The sequence below is a fragment of the Macrotis lagotis genome, chromosome 1, assembly GCF_037893015.1.
Source record: "Macrotis lagotis isolate mMagLag1 chromosome 1, bilby.v1.9.chrom.fasta, whole genome shotgun sequence".
NCBI lineage: Eukaryota > Metazoa > Chordata > Mammalia > Peramelemorphia > Peramelidae > Macrotis > Macrotis lagotis.
Window position 1 is genome coordinate 362,433,870 of NC_133658.1, and position 15,478 is coordinate 362,449,347.

A 15,478-nucleotide genomic window follows, 5' to 3' on the forward strand; every position below is an offset into this window, starting at 1 on the left:
GACTACACTGAAATTCATTTTTATTTGAAAATTCTGAAGCTATTTCAAAAATCTTGGAACGAATCTCAGAAGTCATTTAGCAAATTAACTGATACTCAGAATTACAGATTTCAAAGACAAATGAATAAAATTCTCATTGGTAATGACCCTATCACAAAACCTGAAAATGTATTTTTTCTTTGAGGGGTAAAAGTTCTGCTAAGTTGTTTTTTTAAATTCCAGATTAATGAAGTTCATGTCATTTTTTTTAAACTTCTGCCTATAAGGGTTATCTTCTGCAATATCATTCTGAGTTTTAGTCATTCACTTTAAGAGTAATAACTGGTTCTATATAATCAGGAGGCCACTGTCTGATAACTCCTCAGTTTGAAAAATCAATAACAGAATTACTGCACAAGTATTATAAGCTATTCATTGAAAAACATTATTAAAACTAAGAAAAAAAAATCTTCCCTAGGGACCATTAAGAGTTTTACTCAAGTAAAACAGCATTAACACTGTTAAAAGTGGCATTAAGATATACCATAAGATCACAAGAACATAGATAGTCAAGAACCATAGACGACAATTAGTTCAATGTTCAATTAGCAGATGAGGAAACTGAGTCTGAGAAAGATGAATTAATTTTCCCAAGGTCACACAGATAAGATTTAGTAGAATCAGAGATGGATGGTAGTAGGTAACCATAATCAGATTCTATGTATGACTGTAGCAAAGAACACTATTCAGACGTTTCCTATAAATCTTTGGAAGAGGCTTTGAATTTCATATAGCACTACACATATTAGCCTTTAATCCTAATTAATATCAAACCCTAGCAGTATAATTATTACACTAAAAAAAATTTCTGTGAAAAGCCAAGTTCAATTTTTGGAAACAGTTTAAAAAATTGAACATTATCTACCTATTGTTCTCTAATTCTTCAGAGAGTAACATAATATAATTATATTTCATACACCCACACACACACATCAAGAAAATCAGAAAACATTTTATTTGAACTATGACATGTCCAGAGAAGTCCTCTGAAATGAAAATCCCAATGAATATTAGGCAAATAGTTTTCTCCAGTGTTATTTTCATTGGATTATACCTAACTTGCACATTGCCTACTTTCACCAGGGAGAACTGAACAGCTCCAATTACATCAGTAGGTGAAATTAGAGCTGACACAGGGCCCTCATAAAATATGGCCAAAAAAAAAAAACCAAAAAAAAAACTACCTTTACACTTTTACTGGGATGTGAGGGAATATCACATAACCAGTAATTATTCTTAATTTAATCCAAAGTGCAAATGTAATTGTTTATCCCCTAAAATGAATTCTTTTTCCTTCTAGTAATGCTTATGAGTGATAATGTTTTACTAAATATGAGGATTCAGAAACCTTACAAAATTACATTTCACCTAAAAGACACTCTTTTATTTTAAAAACAAATTGAGACATATTAAGAAAAATTTACAAACACATATGATTTCCTCATTTCTACGAGATTTGCAAAGAGTGCTGCATTTGAAGCTATGCCCTAGCACTTTATTCCATGATGAAACCCTAGCAAAACAATTCCTATGAACTTCAGTTTCCTCATCTATAAAATGAGGGGGCTGGACTGTAAGGCCATCTACCTCTGGAATTCTTCCACTTCTCAATCTATGAAAAAAAGTATTTTTGAAGAAATTAATTAAAAAAAAACTTGAATGGCTTAACAGGCTTAGCCTAATATGTACAGTACTATATGAATTTTAAAGTCTCTTGCAAAGATTCATAGAAACTTCTGAATAGTGTTCTTTGCTACAGCCATACATAGAATCCGATTATGATTACCTACTACCATCCATCTCTGACTCTTATTAAATCTTATCTGTGTGACCTTGGACCTCCTTAACAGGCTTAACAGAATTTCAAAAATAGTCCTGTTAATTGGAAACTTAGCATACTCCAACAACAACAAAAAAAGTTCACCATTGTTCCTGGACCTCAGTCCAATTCAGAGGCTGCTTGTGCAATATTCATACCTAAGACTTTTCGCAAGGTTGAGACACTAATATGCTAGAAGTACCAATAGTAAGGGTCAAACAGCAAATTATTCAGGTTGAATAAATTAAGAAGATTCAGTGAAAGAAGTCAAAGTTTGTTGTTATTATTGATGGAATTATAACCAATCATCATTAATGACAAACATTGACAAAACAAGATTTGCAAATAAGCAGGTCCTAAAGGACCTAAAAGGATCTCACTTATGTGACATGATAAATGATTCTATGGAAGCTCCTGAAGTTAGGTAAGCAGAAGGACTTATCTAAACCCTTCTATAATGCCAGAGCTGAAAGCACCAGTATGTAACAAACAATAAGCAATCACAAAATACACCTGGAAACTAAGAGGTTTTTTTTTTTATCAGAATTCATTAGAGGGGCAGCTAGGTGGCATAGTGGATAAAGCACCCGCTTTGGAGTCAGGAGTACCTGGGTTCAAATCCGGTCTCAGACACTTAGTAATTACCTAGCTGTGTGGCCTTGGGCAAGCCACTTAACCCTGTTTGCCTTGCAAAAAAAAAAAACCTAAAAAAAAAAGAATTCATTAGAAAAAGTACTAGGATAAATTCATGTCAAAGCCTCCATCATATGTCTAAGATTCCTGATCTTCCTCTAGTAAACAAAAAAGCACTTCTCCCTCAACATTCTGTTTCCATTGTCCTAGCCAATGCTGGAAAACACTAGGGTCATCCTTCATACATATCCATTTTTGTCTCCAACTCCTTACCAATATGCGGGGGAGAGAAGAATCTAACAAGAGTACACCTAAAAAAAAAAAGAGTACACCTAGTTTCTGTGTTAAAATACTAACACAGCTAGTCAAATATCAATTTACTAATTTCCAATCAATCCCATAGTCAGATGTTTCAACCTAATCCCTTCTCCTACAGTGTAAGAGACCAGATGACTTCTTCCAGGTTTTTTTCATTCTAATACATTCTCTACACTCACTGCCAGAATAATCTTACATAAAGCTCCCAATTCATGAAATGATTCCTCTGCATGGTTTCTGAAGTCCTTCCTAATCTAATTCCATTACACATTCAAAAGCATCAGGTCTATAATCAGGCTCTTTTCACTATCCCATAAATAAGCCAGAGTCCTGTTTTTATTGATCCCTTCTACCTAGTCAAATCCTACCTAAGCTAACCTTCCATTCCCAATTTCAAGTCCCACCTCATCCATGAAGTCTTCCTAGACTTCTGCAAGTTTCAGATGTTTTTCTTCAAGTTTCTCCGTAAATATAGTCTTACTCAAACAATTTGAGAGTCAGTCTAGCAAAGACTTAGAAAGCAGGGTCCCATGCAACTCACTAAGACAATAAATTGTAGACCAGTTGCTGATATGTAACAGGAGATCTCTGTACCAATAATCAAAAGTAAAATAGTAATAATTAGCAATAAATTATACAGTATTTTAATCATACAATTAGCTGACACTTGTCTTTTCCATATTAGTCGTATCTTTTAGGTGGGAATCAGGTCATCAATTAAAGTACTCACCCCTACATAAAAGCTAAATAATATTTAGTAATTGTCTATTTTGAATTTGTACAACAACCTTGGTATCAATCAATCTTTAAGTATTTATCTACCAGGCACCACAAGTACTAAGCAATACCTTAAGAACAAAAAGGTAAAAATTCTATTCTCTGTCTCTGCTGTCAAAGAGTTTCTATTCTAATGGCTAAGAAAAAATGTAAACATAAAAATATAAAAAACCTATGGTAAGAGATGGAAGCACTAGCACTGAAAGAAATTGAGGTTTCACATAGGAGGTGACACTTGAGGTGAGCTTTAAAGGAAATTAGAGATTTTAAAAGGTGGAAGTGAAGAGAGACATGGGAGAGAAAACAGTGTAAGTTAGAACAGCAAGGAGGTCATTTTGGCTACACCCCAAAGAAAAGTAATGTGTAACGGATCTTAAAGACAATGGGAACCAGGTTCTAAAAGGTTTTAAATGCCAGACAAGAGAAAGTGAGAGAAACAGAGAGACACAGCGCATGGATGTGCACACAAGCAGTAGGTACACTCTCTGCTTCCACTAAAGTCATGTTCCACTACATCATAACCATAGAGGTGACACTAAGCCAATGCCAGCAAAGCACAAGTTGTACAAGGGCAACTTCGGAGACCTGGGATAACCCATATCTATTATCCAAAGGCCAGCCTACCTCAGATAAGACAGTTATGTCCAAAAAGATGGCCATCAGCTGAACTTTTTGATCACAGCAGTTCAATTACACTATCTAGTAAATTTTAACTACAGCATGAAAAAGTTGTAATCTGCATCTGTGGAAGGAATAAAAACACAACAAAGAAACCTCGAATAAATTGTACATACACACACACACACACACACACACACACACACGCTCAATGGGCCTATGCTTTCATCCACATAGCTACTCCAAATACACACACACACACACTGAAACCTGATCATAACTTCTCAAACAAAAAACTATGTTTAACTATTCAGAATTATTAGTTACAGAACCTAATACTTAAAATATTTTAAAGAAAAAGTTAAAAGTGTCTATTACTAACTTTAAAAAAGTTTGAATTTAGTAAGAACTGATATAATAAATATAGGTTCTGAGGTTATGTTCTAACTAAAGTTGTAACCCTGTAATTCCCAGTAATGTTGAATTTCCTTTCTTATTAAGAGATTAATATAAATTAGGAAAAGAAACTACCTGCTTTTGGCCACATATTTGAATATTCAAAAAAAATGATGGAAGGAATAGAAATTGCGCTCAATTAAAATTTTAGCATCTCTGTGATCATGTCTTTTTGTTGTTGTGATTTATCTTTCTGTTTTAAAAGTAAATTAAGTTTATTAAATCATCTCTCCTCTAAAATTCAGTATGAACATCAAGGATTGAGGATATGTAGTATTTCACTGGCATCGGGATACTTCCTCAACTGTAAAATGAGAAGACTGGATTGTTATTCATTCGAGAAACAGCAAGATACAATGGAAAGAGAAAAGGATCTAGGGTCAAACATTAGCCTTGCCACTTATTCTCTGTGTGATCTGTCACATTTTCTCTAATCCTCTGTTTCATCATTTGTAAAATGATGAAGATTATAAAATATAAAATTATTAGAAAAGACAACTTCTGAGGTTCCCTTCAGTTTCAATACTGTGATCCCTAATATTTGACAGTACTTTTTTAAATTAATTGGTAGCTTTTAATTCTCACTGCTGGGGAAGGAGAGACTTAAAAATCTAATTTCAGGTATTCCAACTTGGGTGAAGTGGGTATCTCAGGGATAATTGACTACTGTGTATTTTTTAAAAACTCAAATAGAAAATCAATTCATTGGGGCAGTTAGGTAGCACAAGTGGATAGAGCAATGACCCTGGAGTCAGGAGTACCTGAGTTCAAATCTGGCCTCAGACACATAATAATTACCTAGCTCAAAAACCTGAAAGAAAAAAAAAAGGTGTCCTGGAAAATCAATCAATTCATTATTCTTACAATCAAAATAACAAGAGAAACTTGGTTTGAGGGTTTTTTTCCTCAAATGTCTTCAATTTCCATACTAACTCTATATATACTCTATGGTTTTTACAACTTAGGAAAGCAACAATTCATTCACATAACATACTGTTTCCCTAAGAATTCATTCCAAATGCTAAGGTACTGATTTGACTTCATATTTTTTAAAATTCTATTTTTAAAGATCAAGACCAAAAATAAAAACTGAACCACCTGATTCACCTATTATTTGAACCAAAAGTCTTTAAGATTGGAATTATCTTCATTAAACCCCACAGCAGTCTTCAAGTCAATTTAAAGTCTCCATTTAAAATGTCCATATCTTCCAAATTTATTTAAGCTTAGGCTATTTCAAATAGAATATGTATAACATCTGGTAATATCTCCAAAAAAGCCAAAACACAAAGAAACACACAAAATACCCTAGAGAGTTATTTCCTTGAAATGACTCCTAATAGTTCCCTCTTCTTCCTTCCAAGGAATATATGCATTCAAGAAAAACATGTCTCTGGCCTTACATGCAGGCTTTATAAGAAGATCAAGGTAAAACTAATACATACAACTAATTTAAATGAATACCAAGAAATATTATTTCATATGCCTCAATTTCCAACAAGTCTAAATAACAAATAAATCTCAAATTCTTAAATCAAGACATACTCTAGCACTACCAAAAGAGATTGGCAGTAGTTAGAAATAAACCCATATACACAAAGCCACATTAAGGAATCAAAGAGTATTTCAAGGAGAGTGGAGACATATCTTAAGATATGAATCAACAGAAACAAAAGTGACACACCCACATTCTCTTTCAGTAACTTTAAAGGACAGCTCAGTTATTTGGTAGAGTTCTTCAAATGCCCCAAAGAATCACTACACACCATAAAATTATCTTATGATAAACCTTTCCCCATAATGGTTATTTCTGAAACACTTGCTGGCAAAGCAATTTTTTTTTTTAAGTAACACTGATCATTGACAGCGTATAAAGGAGTAAAGAAATTTTCAGTTTCAAAACTTCATTCAATCCTCTTGCGACAGATTTGGAAACTGAGGTGTAAAGTGTCTTCACAATGGCAGTTGGACTATTCTGTAATAACCTTTTAACTTTCGATTCATTTTTTAAGCACTAAAATAATCAATTACTTTAGTATTAAAATTACCATGAGGTGCCTTGTCTCCAAAAATCATACCTTCAACAACAGGAAATTCAGAGCAGCAACCAAGAACTTTAAGAGGAATCTGACCTAATATGAATGATGAGCACTGGAAGCTTTTGGTTTATGTCAAAGAGATGTAGTTCTATGTGTAGCAACAGCAACCTTATCTACCTTAATAAAAAGGAATCAGTCTTTCCTATAAAGGTGTGACTCAATTAAGAAATTGGAGACCAAATAAAAAAAAGCACGTGTCACTGATAGGCAATGAAGCTTATCAGTATTAGCTTCAAAAGTTAAAATAAATGGGGGCGGCTAGGTGGGCAGTGGATAGAGCACCGGCCCTGGAGTCAGGAGTACCTGAGTTCAAATCTGGCCTCAGACACTTAATAATTACCTAGCTGTGTGGCCTTGGGCAAGCCACTTAAAAAAAGTTAAAATAAATGTATACCATAAGCTCTAAGTTTTGTTTTCCAAGTAGATTTGAAACTAAACCCGACTTATCTGAAAAACCACTTGAAATAACCAAGCCCAAAGAAAATATAGATCTAAATTTAAAATACATTAGATTTTTCCTTGTCAACAATGACCAAGTTTTCAAAAACAAAATGACACACAACAGAAACTCTACTAGCAATTATCAGTTCCTAAAGTTGTCTGTAATACATGTTAAGTTGTACCAAAAACTGCTTACAAATTGTAATTCTTGTGAAGTAGATGATGATGATGATGATGATGATGATGTTCCAGGTAATTCTATCATGTTTCCTAATGTACTGGTACTGGAGTCTGGATCATCCTGAAAAGATAAATTTATGGAGTTTAATTGTTCTTCTAATGTAATATTTGTATCTCCTAGGGAACAGGGGCCTGAGTGAAGCTCTGGCTTTTCAATTCTGCTGTCCATGGCAATTCTTTGATTATTTTTCTGCATTTCGTTTGGAGGAGCTAATGGTAAAACTGATGACTTTATTTCACAACTTTCTGTTGTGCTGTCTTGTTCAATTCCCATGAGCACTTCTATATGATTCTCTGATTGGGGCTCGTAATTGCAGGTGGCATTTGTCTTAGTTAGGTCTCGCCTTGTTTTCTCAAAGTTTTCGTCTATACTGTCATCCTCTGTGCCTGGCTGCTCTGTGTCCATTTCAGACTCTATATCTGTATCTGCATCTGCATCTTCCATACAAACAAAATTGTCAAAGTGTAGAATCCCATTCTTGACAGTCTTTGTTATTTTTACCTTGAACTCAGGGGAGTCATTACAAGTGGGTTCCTGTTTCATAGCAAGTGCTCTTGGATCACTAGGACTCAAGGAAGTGCAAACAATTGGTGACCCAGATCTTGAATCTCTCTTTTCAGGGTCTTGAAGGGATTCTGATCCATCAGCAGACCCATTTAAATATTCTACATTGATCATGGAGGCCAAATCCTGTAGTCGCCGCAGTGGAATGTAACAAGATGATGGATCTTGTCCATAAGTAATTTTGGATGTTCCACTATTAATGGCAGCCGATAACTGCATAGCACACCCATTAAGAGGCTCAGAAATATTGGATTGACCATTACCGAAAGGGGTGTCCTTTTCTTCAGGGGCATCTAAATCCACTGTGTTGGAAAAGAGCTGCAGGCGATTTCTTCTGGGCAGTTCACAGGTCTGATCCATTCTGGGTCAGCATCAACCTGCAAACCAAAAATGAGGTAATCAATGAGAGTGAAGAGAATCATGTCTCCTTTGCTCTCCAAAATGGCAGCACGACTCAAGAGGCCTACATCTCTCCTCAAAGCCTTTCTAACTTCTGCAGAAGGAAAAAAAAAAAAAAAGGTCCATCAGGTCAAACTGGGCTCAGGAACCTGTAATACCATCTTCCCAGGGGAAAGGGGTACGTGAAGATGCCTGCACATGGTCTCCCAACAGCAGCTTTTTCTTGTGCTGAGGAAAAAGGAGGTGGTTAATTGGTCTTGAACTAAAAATTAAAATAACCTGAAATTTTTAGAAATGGGTTCTCAAAGGAAGGAGTCAGCGCCCCCCAAGGACAAACGGAGCCCTGAGCGCCACTTTTCTCCCTAATTGGGAACATAAGCTGGGGGTGGGCTTTGGTGTGGTGGCACAAAAAGGACCCCCCCCCCTCTAGCTCCAGTCACAATAGCGCTGCAACCCTGCAATGCCCCGCAAAGCCCCGCCGGGAGGCCGGCGGGCGATCCCTCGTCCCTTCTCCCTTCCTTGTTGTCGAGTCCTCGGGGGCCTCCTCCCTCCGCCCCGGCGCCCCGGCGGCCAGTACCGCGGCTGCCCGGCGAGGACCCGGGGCCGCGGCGGCGGCGGCGGCGGCTGCAGATTGACAAACATGGCTGCTGCTGGTGCCGCCTGCCCCCAGCCCCCGCGGCAGCCCGCTCCTTCCCAGAGCCCCGCACGCTCATCAATATTCAGCGGCCTGCAAACTTTGCAGCCGGCAGCCGGCCCCCACAACACCTCCCACCTGCCAGGCTGCAGGCCTTCCGGCCCGGCTGCCCGCTCCTGGCCCGAGGGGCCGCCCTGGGTACCTGGGCCCCGGGGCCCCGGGGCCCGAGGAGGACCCGGGCGGCGGAGGGGGAGGGGAGGAAGTTCGCAGCAGGGGCCGGCTAGGCCCGAGCGCGGCTGGCAGTGATGGGGGGGGCACACTCCCGCTGCTGCTCCGCCGGCTCGGTTCGGCCCGGGCCGGCCGGCTGGGCCCGCGGGGCTGGGCCAGAGTCGCGCCGGCCGCGGCCGCAGCGGCAGGCCGGGCAGGGCTGGGTGTCCTTCCCCCCCGGCTCGGCCGGCCCCCTCCCTCCCCGGCCGCCCCGCCCCCCACGGCCCCCTCACCTCGCACGGCCGCCACCATCTTCCCCGCCAGGCCCGGCCCGGGCCGGCCTTCCCCCGCTCAGCGCCCGTGGCGCCCCCTCCCCGGCCTGGCTGCTGGGGAGGGGGGCTGACCTCATTACGCTGGGTAGGGGGCAGGGGGTGAGCGGTGAATGGGGAGAAAGAAGTCGCTCGCTGCGCCCCCTCCCCCTACCCGCCTCTCCCTTCCCAGGCTGAAGGCAGCGAGCAAACGCCCGACCTGCCCCGGCCTGTTCCTCCTCCTCCTCCTCCTCCTCCTCCTGCCGCCCCTCTCACTCCCCCCCGCCGCCGCCGCCACCACCACCACCACCACCACCACCACCACCCTCCTCCACCCTCCACGGCGCGCGCTGGGCCCCTAAGCGCGCGTGCGCGTGTGCGCGTGCTCCCCTCTCCCGCCCCCGGGGCTTCGTCTCCCAGCGCGCTCCCTCCTCCTCACTCTTGGGGTTCAGTGCGGGTGAAGGCCGGTCCGCGACGGCGCCACCCAAGCAGCTCCGCCCCTCGCCCTCACCCCCCCCACTACACAGACGACCCCCCACCTGCCACCCTCCTCGTGCCCGGCCCGCCGAGGCCGGGCCCACTGCGCCCCGCGGCCCTGTACTGTCAAGGCGAGGGCCGGCTGGGGCGGGCGGGGGTGGCGGCCGCCTCCGTCGGAAGCCCGGTGAGGGCCGGCGACGTCAGGCAGGAGCGGCTGCGGCCCGTCCGCACACCTCTGGGGGCCCGCGCCCCGGGCCCGGCTGCGGCCGCACATGGCTGTGCCGCTGCCCGCGGCCCCCCGGGCTCTCGGTGCCAGGGGGTGCCGCCTGACTTGGCCTTCCCCGGCCCCGCACCTGGCGGCGGTGGCGGCGGCTGCCGCTGCTGCGGCCTGGCCCACGCCTCTCCTCCTCCCTTCCCTCCTCCTCCTCCTCCTGCAGGCCCGCAGGCCTTCCCTCCCTCCCCTCTTGCCCGCCTGACCCGGCTCGGCCCGCGTCAGTCCCGGCCTCCATCTTAGGTTACAACCAGGGCTCCCCATCCACTGGGCACCTGCCCCCCCCCACCGGGCCTGGACCAGTCCCCTCCCCCTCCCAGAGCTCTAGGGCCCACCTGAGTGCCCGGGCCGGGGGGGCCTCCCCACCTCCTCAAGCCTGCCCCCCCCGATGTGGCGGCTGCAGGTGATCTTCCGGCGCCCCCCAATTAGCTAGATAGCTACAGATACCACCACCACCGACCCAGCAGAGCAGGAAACAAAATGGAGGCAGCTGCTGGTCTCCCTTAACGAACCTGGAGCAGCCCCAAAGTCTGGCTCCCCAGTTCAGGCCGGGCCTTCGGGGCGGCGGCAGGCTGGGCACCGGGGCAGGGGCTGCGGCTTCGGCGGCTGCCCCCTGCAGCTGAGGGGGGGGATGGGGGGGAGACACCCGCCTGGCTCTTCCCATGCCCCCCTCCCACCTCCCCTTCCCCGCTGATGGTGGTGCAGCAGCGCCCAGCAGCCTGGGTCGGGTTACCCCACCCTGCAGCTCGGCCTGGGCCGCGGTCCCCACCCTCGGGCGTCCGGACCACCCGCCCCGCCCCCCCACACGTCCTAGGGGCAACCCTGGGGAAGTGGTAGGGGAAGATTTATGGGACCATCCCCCACCCCTCCCACCCCGCAGCTAGGGCGACCGGTCCCACTCCCCGTAAATAGCTCCCGCCCGCCCGCCTGCAAGCGTGTCTGCAAGCCTACAGGTCCGTGTCTCGGTCCGTCCTTCTCGGGGTCCGGGCCCTTGCCGTCCCGCCCCCACTCATTCGTCAAGGTCCAGATTCGAGGCCGGCTCCCTTCCTCCTGCCTGAGTCTCCCTCCTCCCATTTTCCCCCACCCTCCTCCTCCTCCTCCTCCTCCTCCAGCCCAGGGTATTGGTCCCGGTATTTCTCAGCCGGGGCTCCTAACCCTCCGCATACACATTTCTTTCTCTCCTGCCCTAAAGCCTCAAAGGGGGTCCCTCCAGGGTGGATTTCCCAGCTCTCCAGGGCTAGGGTCTGCAGGGACCAGGGGCGGGTGAGATGGGGCACTGCTCACTTCCCTAATTCCCCCTCGCGCTCCCTTTCCGCGATCTGCTGCCTGAGCTCCTTGGCCACCCAGGGAGAAGACCTGCCGGTCCCCAGCGCCTCCCTGGCCTATTCGGCCCACGGTGACAGCAGGAGGCCCCTAATTATTCGGCACTTGATCGAAATGCACCCAGACACCAGACGGGGCGAGAGGGCGAATAAACAAAGGGCATGTGCGGTCCCGGGAGGTGCCCCCACGGCTCCGGGAGGAGGCTGCGGGCTGAGCCTGCCCCCCGCCGCCGCCGCTGCAGTTCTCGGCGCTGATGCAGATGGCCCTCTAGTGCAGCCTGAGCTCAGCCTTCCTCCCTGCGGCGGGGCAGGGCCGGGCCCGGCTTCTCCTGGGAACCGACTTTCGCCTTCGCCTTCGCCGCCGCTGCCTTTTAGTACAGCAAAAGGGGGGGGGCACTACCACCCTCCACCGCATCCGGGGCCTGCGCCCACTCATACCCAAAATTGCTTAGGAAGGAGGGAAAGTTCGCTGGGGGACACCGGCCGGGCTGCCTCGCTGGCTTAATGCCCGTTGCAACTTTAATGACTTGACTGGCCCAGGAGGCTTGGGAGATGAGACACTGGTTCCAGCCAAGGAACTCCCCGAGTTATGTAACAACTAGGCCCAAATGGGCTTCAACGAAGCCTCACAAATCAGGGCTAGGATAATCAGGAGCCTGCATTTTCCAACACCCCAACCCCAGGATTCATGGTTTTCACAAAGAATCAGTCCTCCTTTACTGCTTTTAAAATGAAAATTAAAGTTTAAGGATTTTTTCAGGACCTAGAAGGATTCCAAGTCCCCCTTGGGTTTCCACTCAGCCCCCAACAATCCTTAAACAACTTCTCTCCCCTCCCCCAAGCCCTAGGGAAAATCATGCAATGTGTTATTATTCATCTATCCCCTCCTTGGCTATGCACCCACAACCATCCACTTTTCAAAATCTCTCCTCCAGCAAGCCTTCAATGGTTAGGCAAAGAATGTCCCAAACACATTAAAAACAACCACCTATCTATCTTAATGTAACTGCTCCGCTTCCTTACCACTTGAAATAGGGCTTGGCACAAATGCATATTTCATTGCCATGGAACTAGAGCTTTTCTACAGCTGGTAAACTCCACTCAAAACTCACCTAGACCAGGATTCCAAGCAGAGATTAGAACTTTCCAGACAGGACTACTCTATATACACATCTTGGTATGCCCTCAGTTTCCTATTCTGTCACATGAAGTAGGATAGACTATATGAATTAAAAAGCTCTCTTTCAGATCTGCCAGTCTGAGACCCTAAGGAGCTATTTTGAGTTGAAGTAGGAGGGTAAAAGCACACAAGACTCTACAGACTCAGTCTTCTTCTATGGCTCATGGTTTAGGGCAGCTAAGTGGCACAGTGGATAGAGCCCTGACAGTGGAAATTAGAAGAAGGCCTGGGGTTTGAAACCAGCCTCAGACACTTGACACTCCCTAGCTGTATAATCCACTAAGTCACTTAACCCTGACTGCCACACATTCAGGGCCATCTCCAATTGTCCTGATTAATGTCTGGCCACTGGACCCAGATGGAGGAGAAAGTGAGATTGGTGACTTAGCACAGCCCCCCCAACTCAAATTCAATTCAAGTACTTGTCATGGCATCAATTCTTCCCTGAAGTCATGGTCTTCTTGGAGAATGAAGGACAAACATTATTATTATTATGGTTCATGGTCCCTGGACAACAACTTACAATAAAACAGAAAGACATTCAAGGTACCTGTATCACAAATAAATCTATAACCTTATGGGGCAAATTTTTGAGATGAGGAGTAACTGAAAAACCCTGGGTTTAAAATAACTGGAATAGTACCTTTACTAGTTGTGTTACCTTTGACAAGGCACTTCCAATTGAAAAAAAAAAAACAGATTAAAGAGACCCTGAAAAAAAATGTGTAAGTCCTCCATGCTTCAAATATAAATTAGCAAATAATATTTATGCTGACTTAATAAAGTTTTGGTATTTTTTTTATTTTTGCAAGGTAATGGGGTTAAGTGACTTGCCCAAGGTCAAACAGGGAATAAATTATTAAGTGTCTAAGACTGGATTTGAACTCAGGTCCTCCTGACTCCAGGGCTGGTGTTCTATCCCCTGGGTCACCTAGCTGCCCAATAAGGTTGTTTTAGGGAAAACAAATTTGTATACCTTGTATAAATGAGAATTATTGTTATAGTTGCACTCATTCCCATTTTTCTAATTCAGCATCTTAATGACTTCAAAATAGTTCCTGCCCCCCTGATAATTCTGCCTCTTCCTTCCAGAAACTACCAGATTAACAAACATTTACTAAGGCCAATTATTGTGCTAGGCTCTGACATCCAGACAAAATACACTGCCCTCAAAGAACTTAAATTCAATCATCTATCAGGGGAAACTGTATGTGAATATGATGTAATTTTATTTTTGGAAAGGTATGAGACAATTTCATGTAGCAGGTAGGTTACTTTGAGTTGTGCACAGGATTCAAATGAGAAGGAAAGTGCAAATAGACTGAGAATACTGAGGAAAGGAGAAAAGTAGACCTGGTCAGACCCTTTGGCCAGTATTAGAGTACAATAAGTCAATAAGGTAGAGTCAGATTATAAAGGGCTCTAAATGCTTAAACCCCTGGGGTTTTCTGACAAGACTATTACTACTGCACTAGAGGAGAAAGTTTCTGCTTTCAAAGAGTTAAAGATTAGTAAAAAGATTAGTAAAAAAATTAGTAAAAACCTGAATTCAAATCATTCCTACTTCTACTACTAACTGGCTTTGTGACACAGGATGATTCACCCCTCAGATGATTGTTTATAAAATGTTGATATGAATTAAATCCTGACTTTTACCCTCAGTTTCACCCTTCCTTTTCTGTTCCCTTCCAAATTCTGCATTGCACTTCCTTGTAAGGTCTGTTCAGATGATCCTGTTTGACATTCCAATTCGTTTATAACTCCCCCCCCCTCTAGTCTAACCACTAAGATACCCCCATAACTCTTTGATCCAGTGACAATGGTGTCCTGTGGTTCTCTGGCTGTCTGTCTCCCATGCTTCCTTTGGTCTCCCTCCTCATCTCCACCTACAGGCTTTTCTGGGTTCATTCAAATCTCCACTAAAAGTCAACTTTATATAGGATGCCTTCTCCTAATTCAAGTGCTTTTCCTACTTATCCTTTGTCTATGTAGCTTGCTCATACATGGCTATTTGTAAACATTAGACGATAATGCAGGATTGTTTTCACTCAACACTTAGCACAATATCTAAAGCATAGTAGGCAGTTAATAAATATTTACTGACTGACTGACATCTTTGACATTTTGACCTCTTCAGTTTTTTTCTTCCCAGTTAGTCAGGGATTTCATTAACAAATCCCCCAGGGAACCAAAGCTTCTTGGGGACCACTAGATCCTGAGCAGGGAGGTAGAAATTTGACTTAATCTGACAGCAATGCTGCCTCCTTCACTCATTCACTCAGTCATTCATGAGCTCCTAGTCACAGCAAGAGAGGTTCACATTCATAAGGGTGTGTTCAATAATCCTGAAAGAGATGATGCAAACATTATCCCAATAGCAGGAGCTTAATATATATTCACTGAATGAATTCCTTTTTGTTGTTGTTCAATCATGTTCTTCATGACCCCATTTGGTGTTTTCTTGGCAAAGATACTAGAGTGGTTTGCCATTTTCTTCTCCAGTTCATTTTACAGATAAGGAAATAGAGGGAAACAGGGCTAAGTGACTTATCCAGGATCACACAGTTAACCGAAGCCCCTCTAGTTTAAGTCAAGTTGCATGAATTTTCTAATCTATTTGACTAACACCAATAAATAAGAAGATAGGCTACTAGATGGGATTTCAATGGTGATTT

General features: G+C 44.1%; 1 protein-coding gene across 12 annotated transcripts in view; it reads right to left on the reverse strand.

Annotated features, from left to right (window-relative positions):
* Nucleotides 1-15,478, reverse strand: part of NSD1 (nuclear receptor binding SET domain protein 1) — a 160,556-nt gene that overhangs the window by 122,015 nt on the left and 23,063 nt on the right. For 6 of the 12 annotated variants that reach the window (XM_074212296.1, XM_074212295.1, XM_074212293.1 and 3 more), the window contains one exon: nt 7,397-8,382. In XM_074212296.1, the coding sequence (XP_074068397.1) occupies nt 7,397-8,365 (969 nt within the window). In that variant the 5' untranslated portion in view covers nt 8,366-8,382. Of the gene's footprint in view, nt 1-7,396; nt 8,945-9,538; nt 9,721-10,507; nt 10,567-10,813; nt 10,898-11,252; nt 11,352-15,478 lie in introns of those variants that run through there. The other 6 variants (XM_074212300.1, XM_074212299.1, XM_074212301.1 and 3 more) reach the window with 6 other exon arrangements.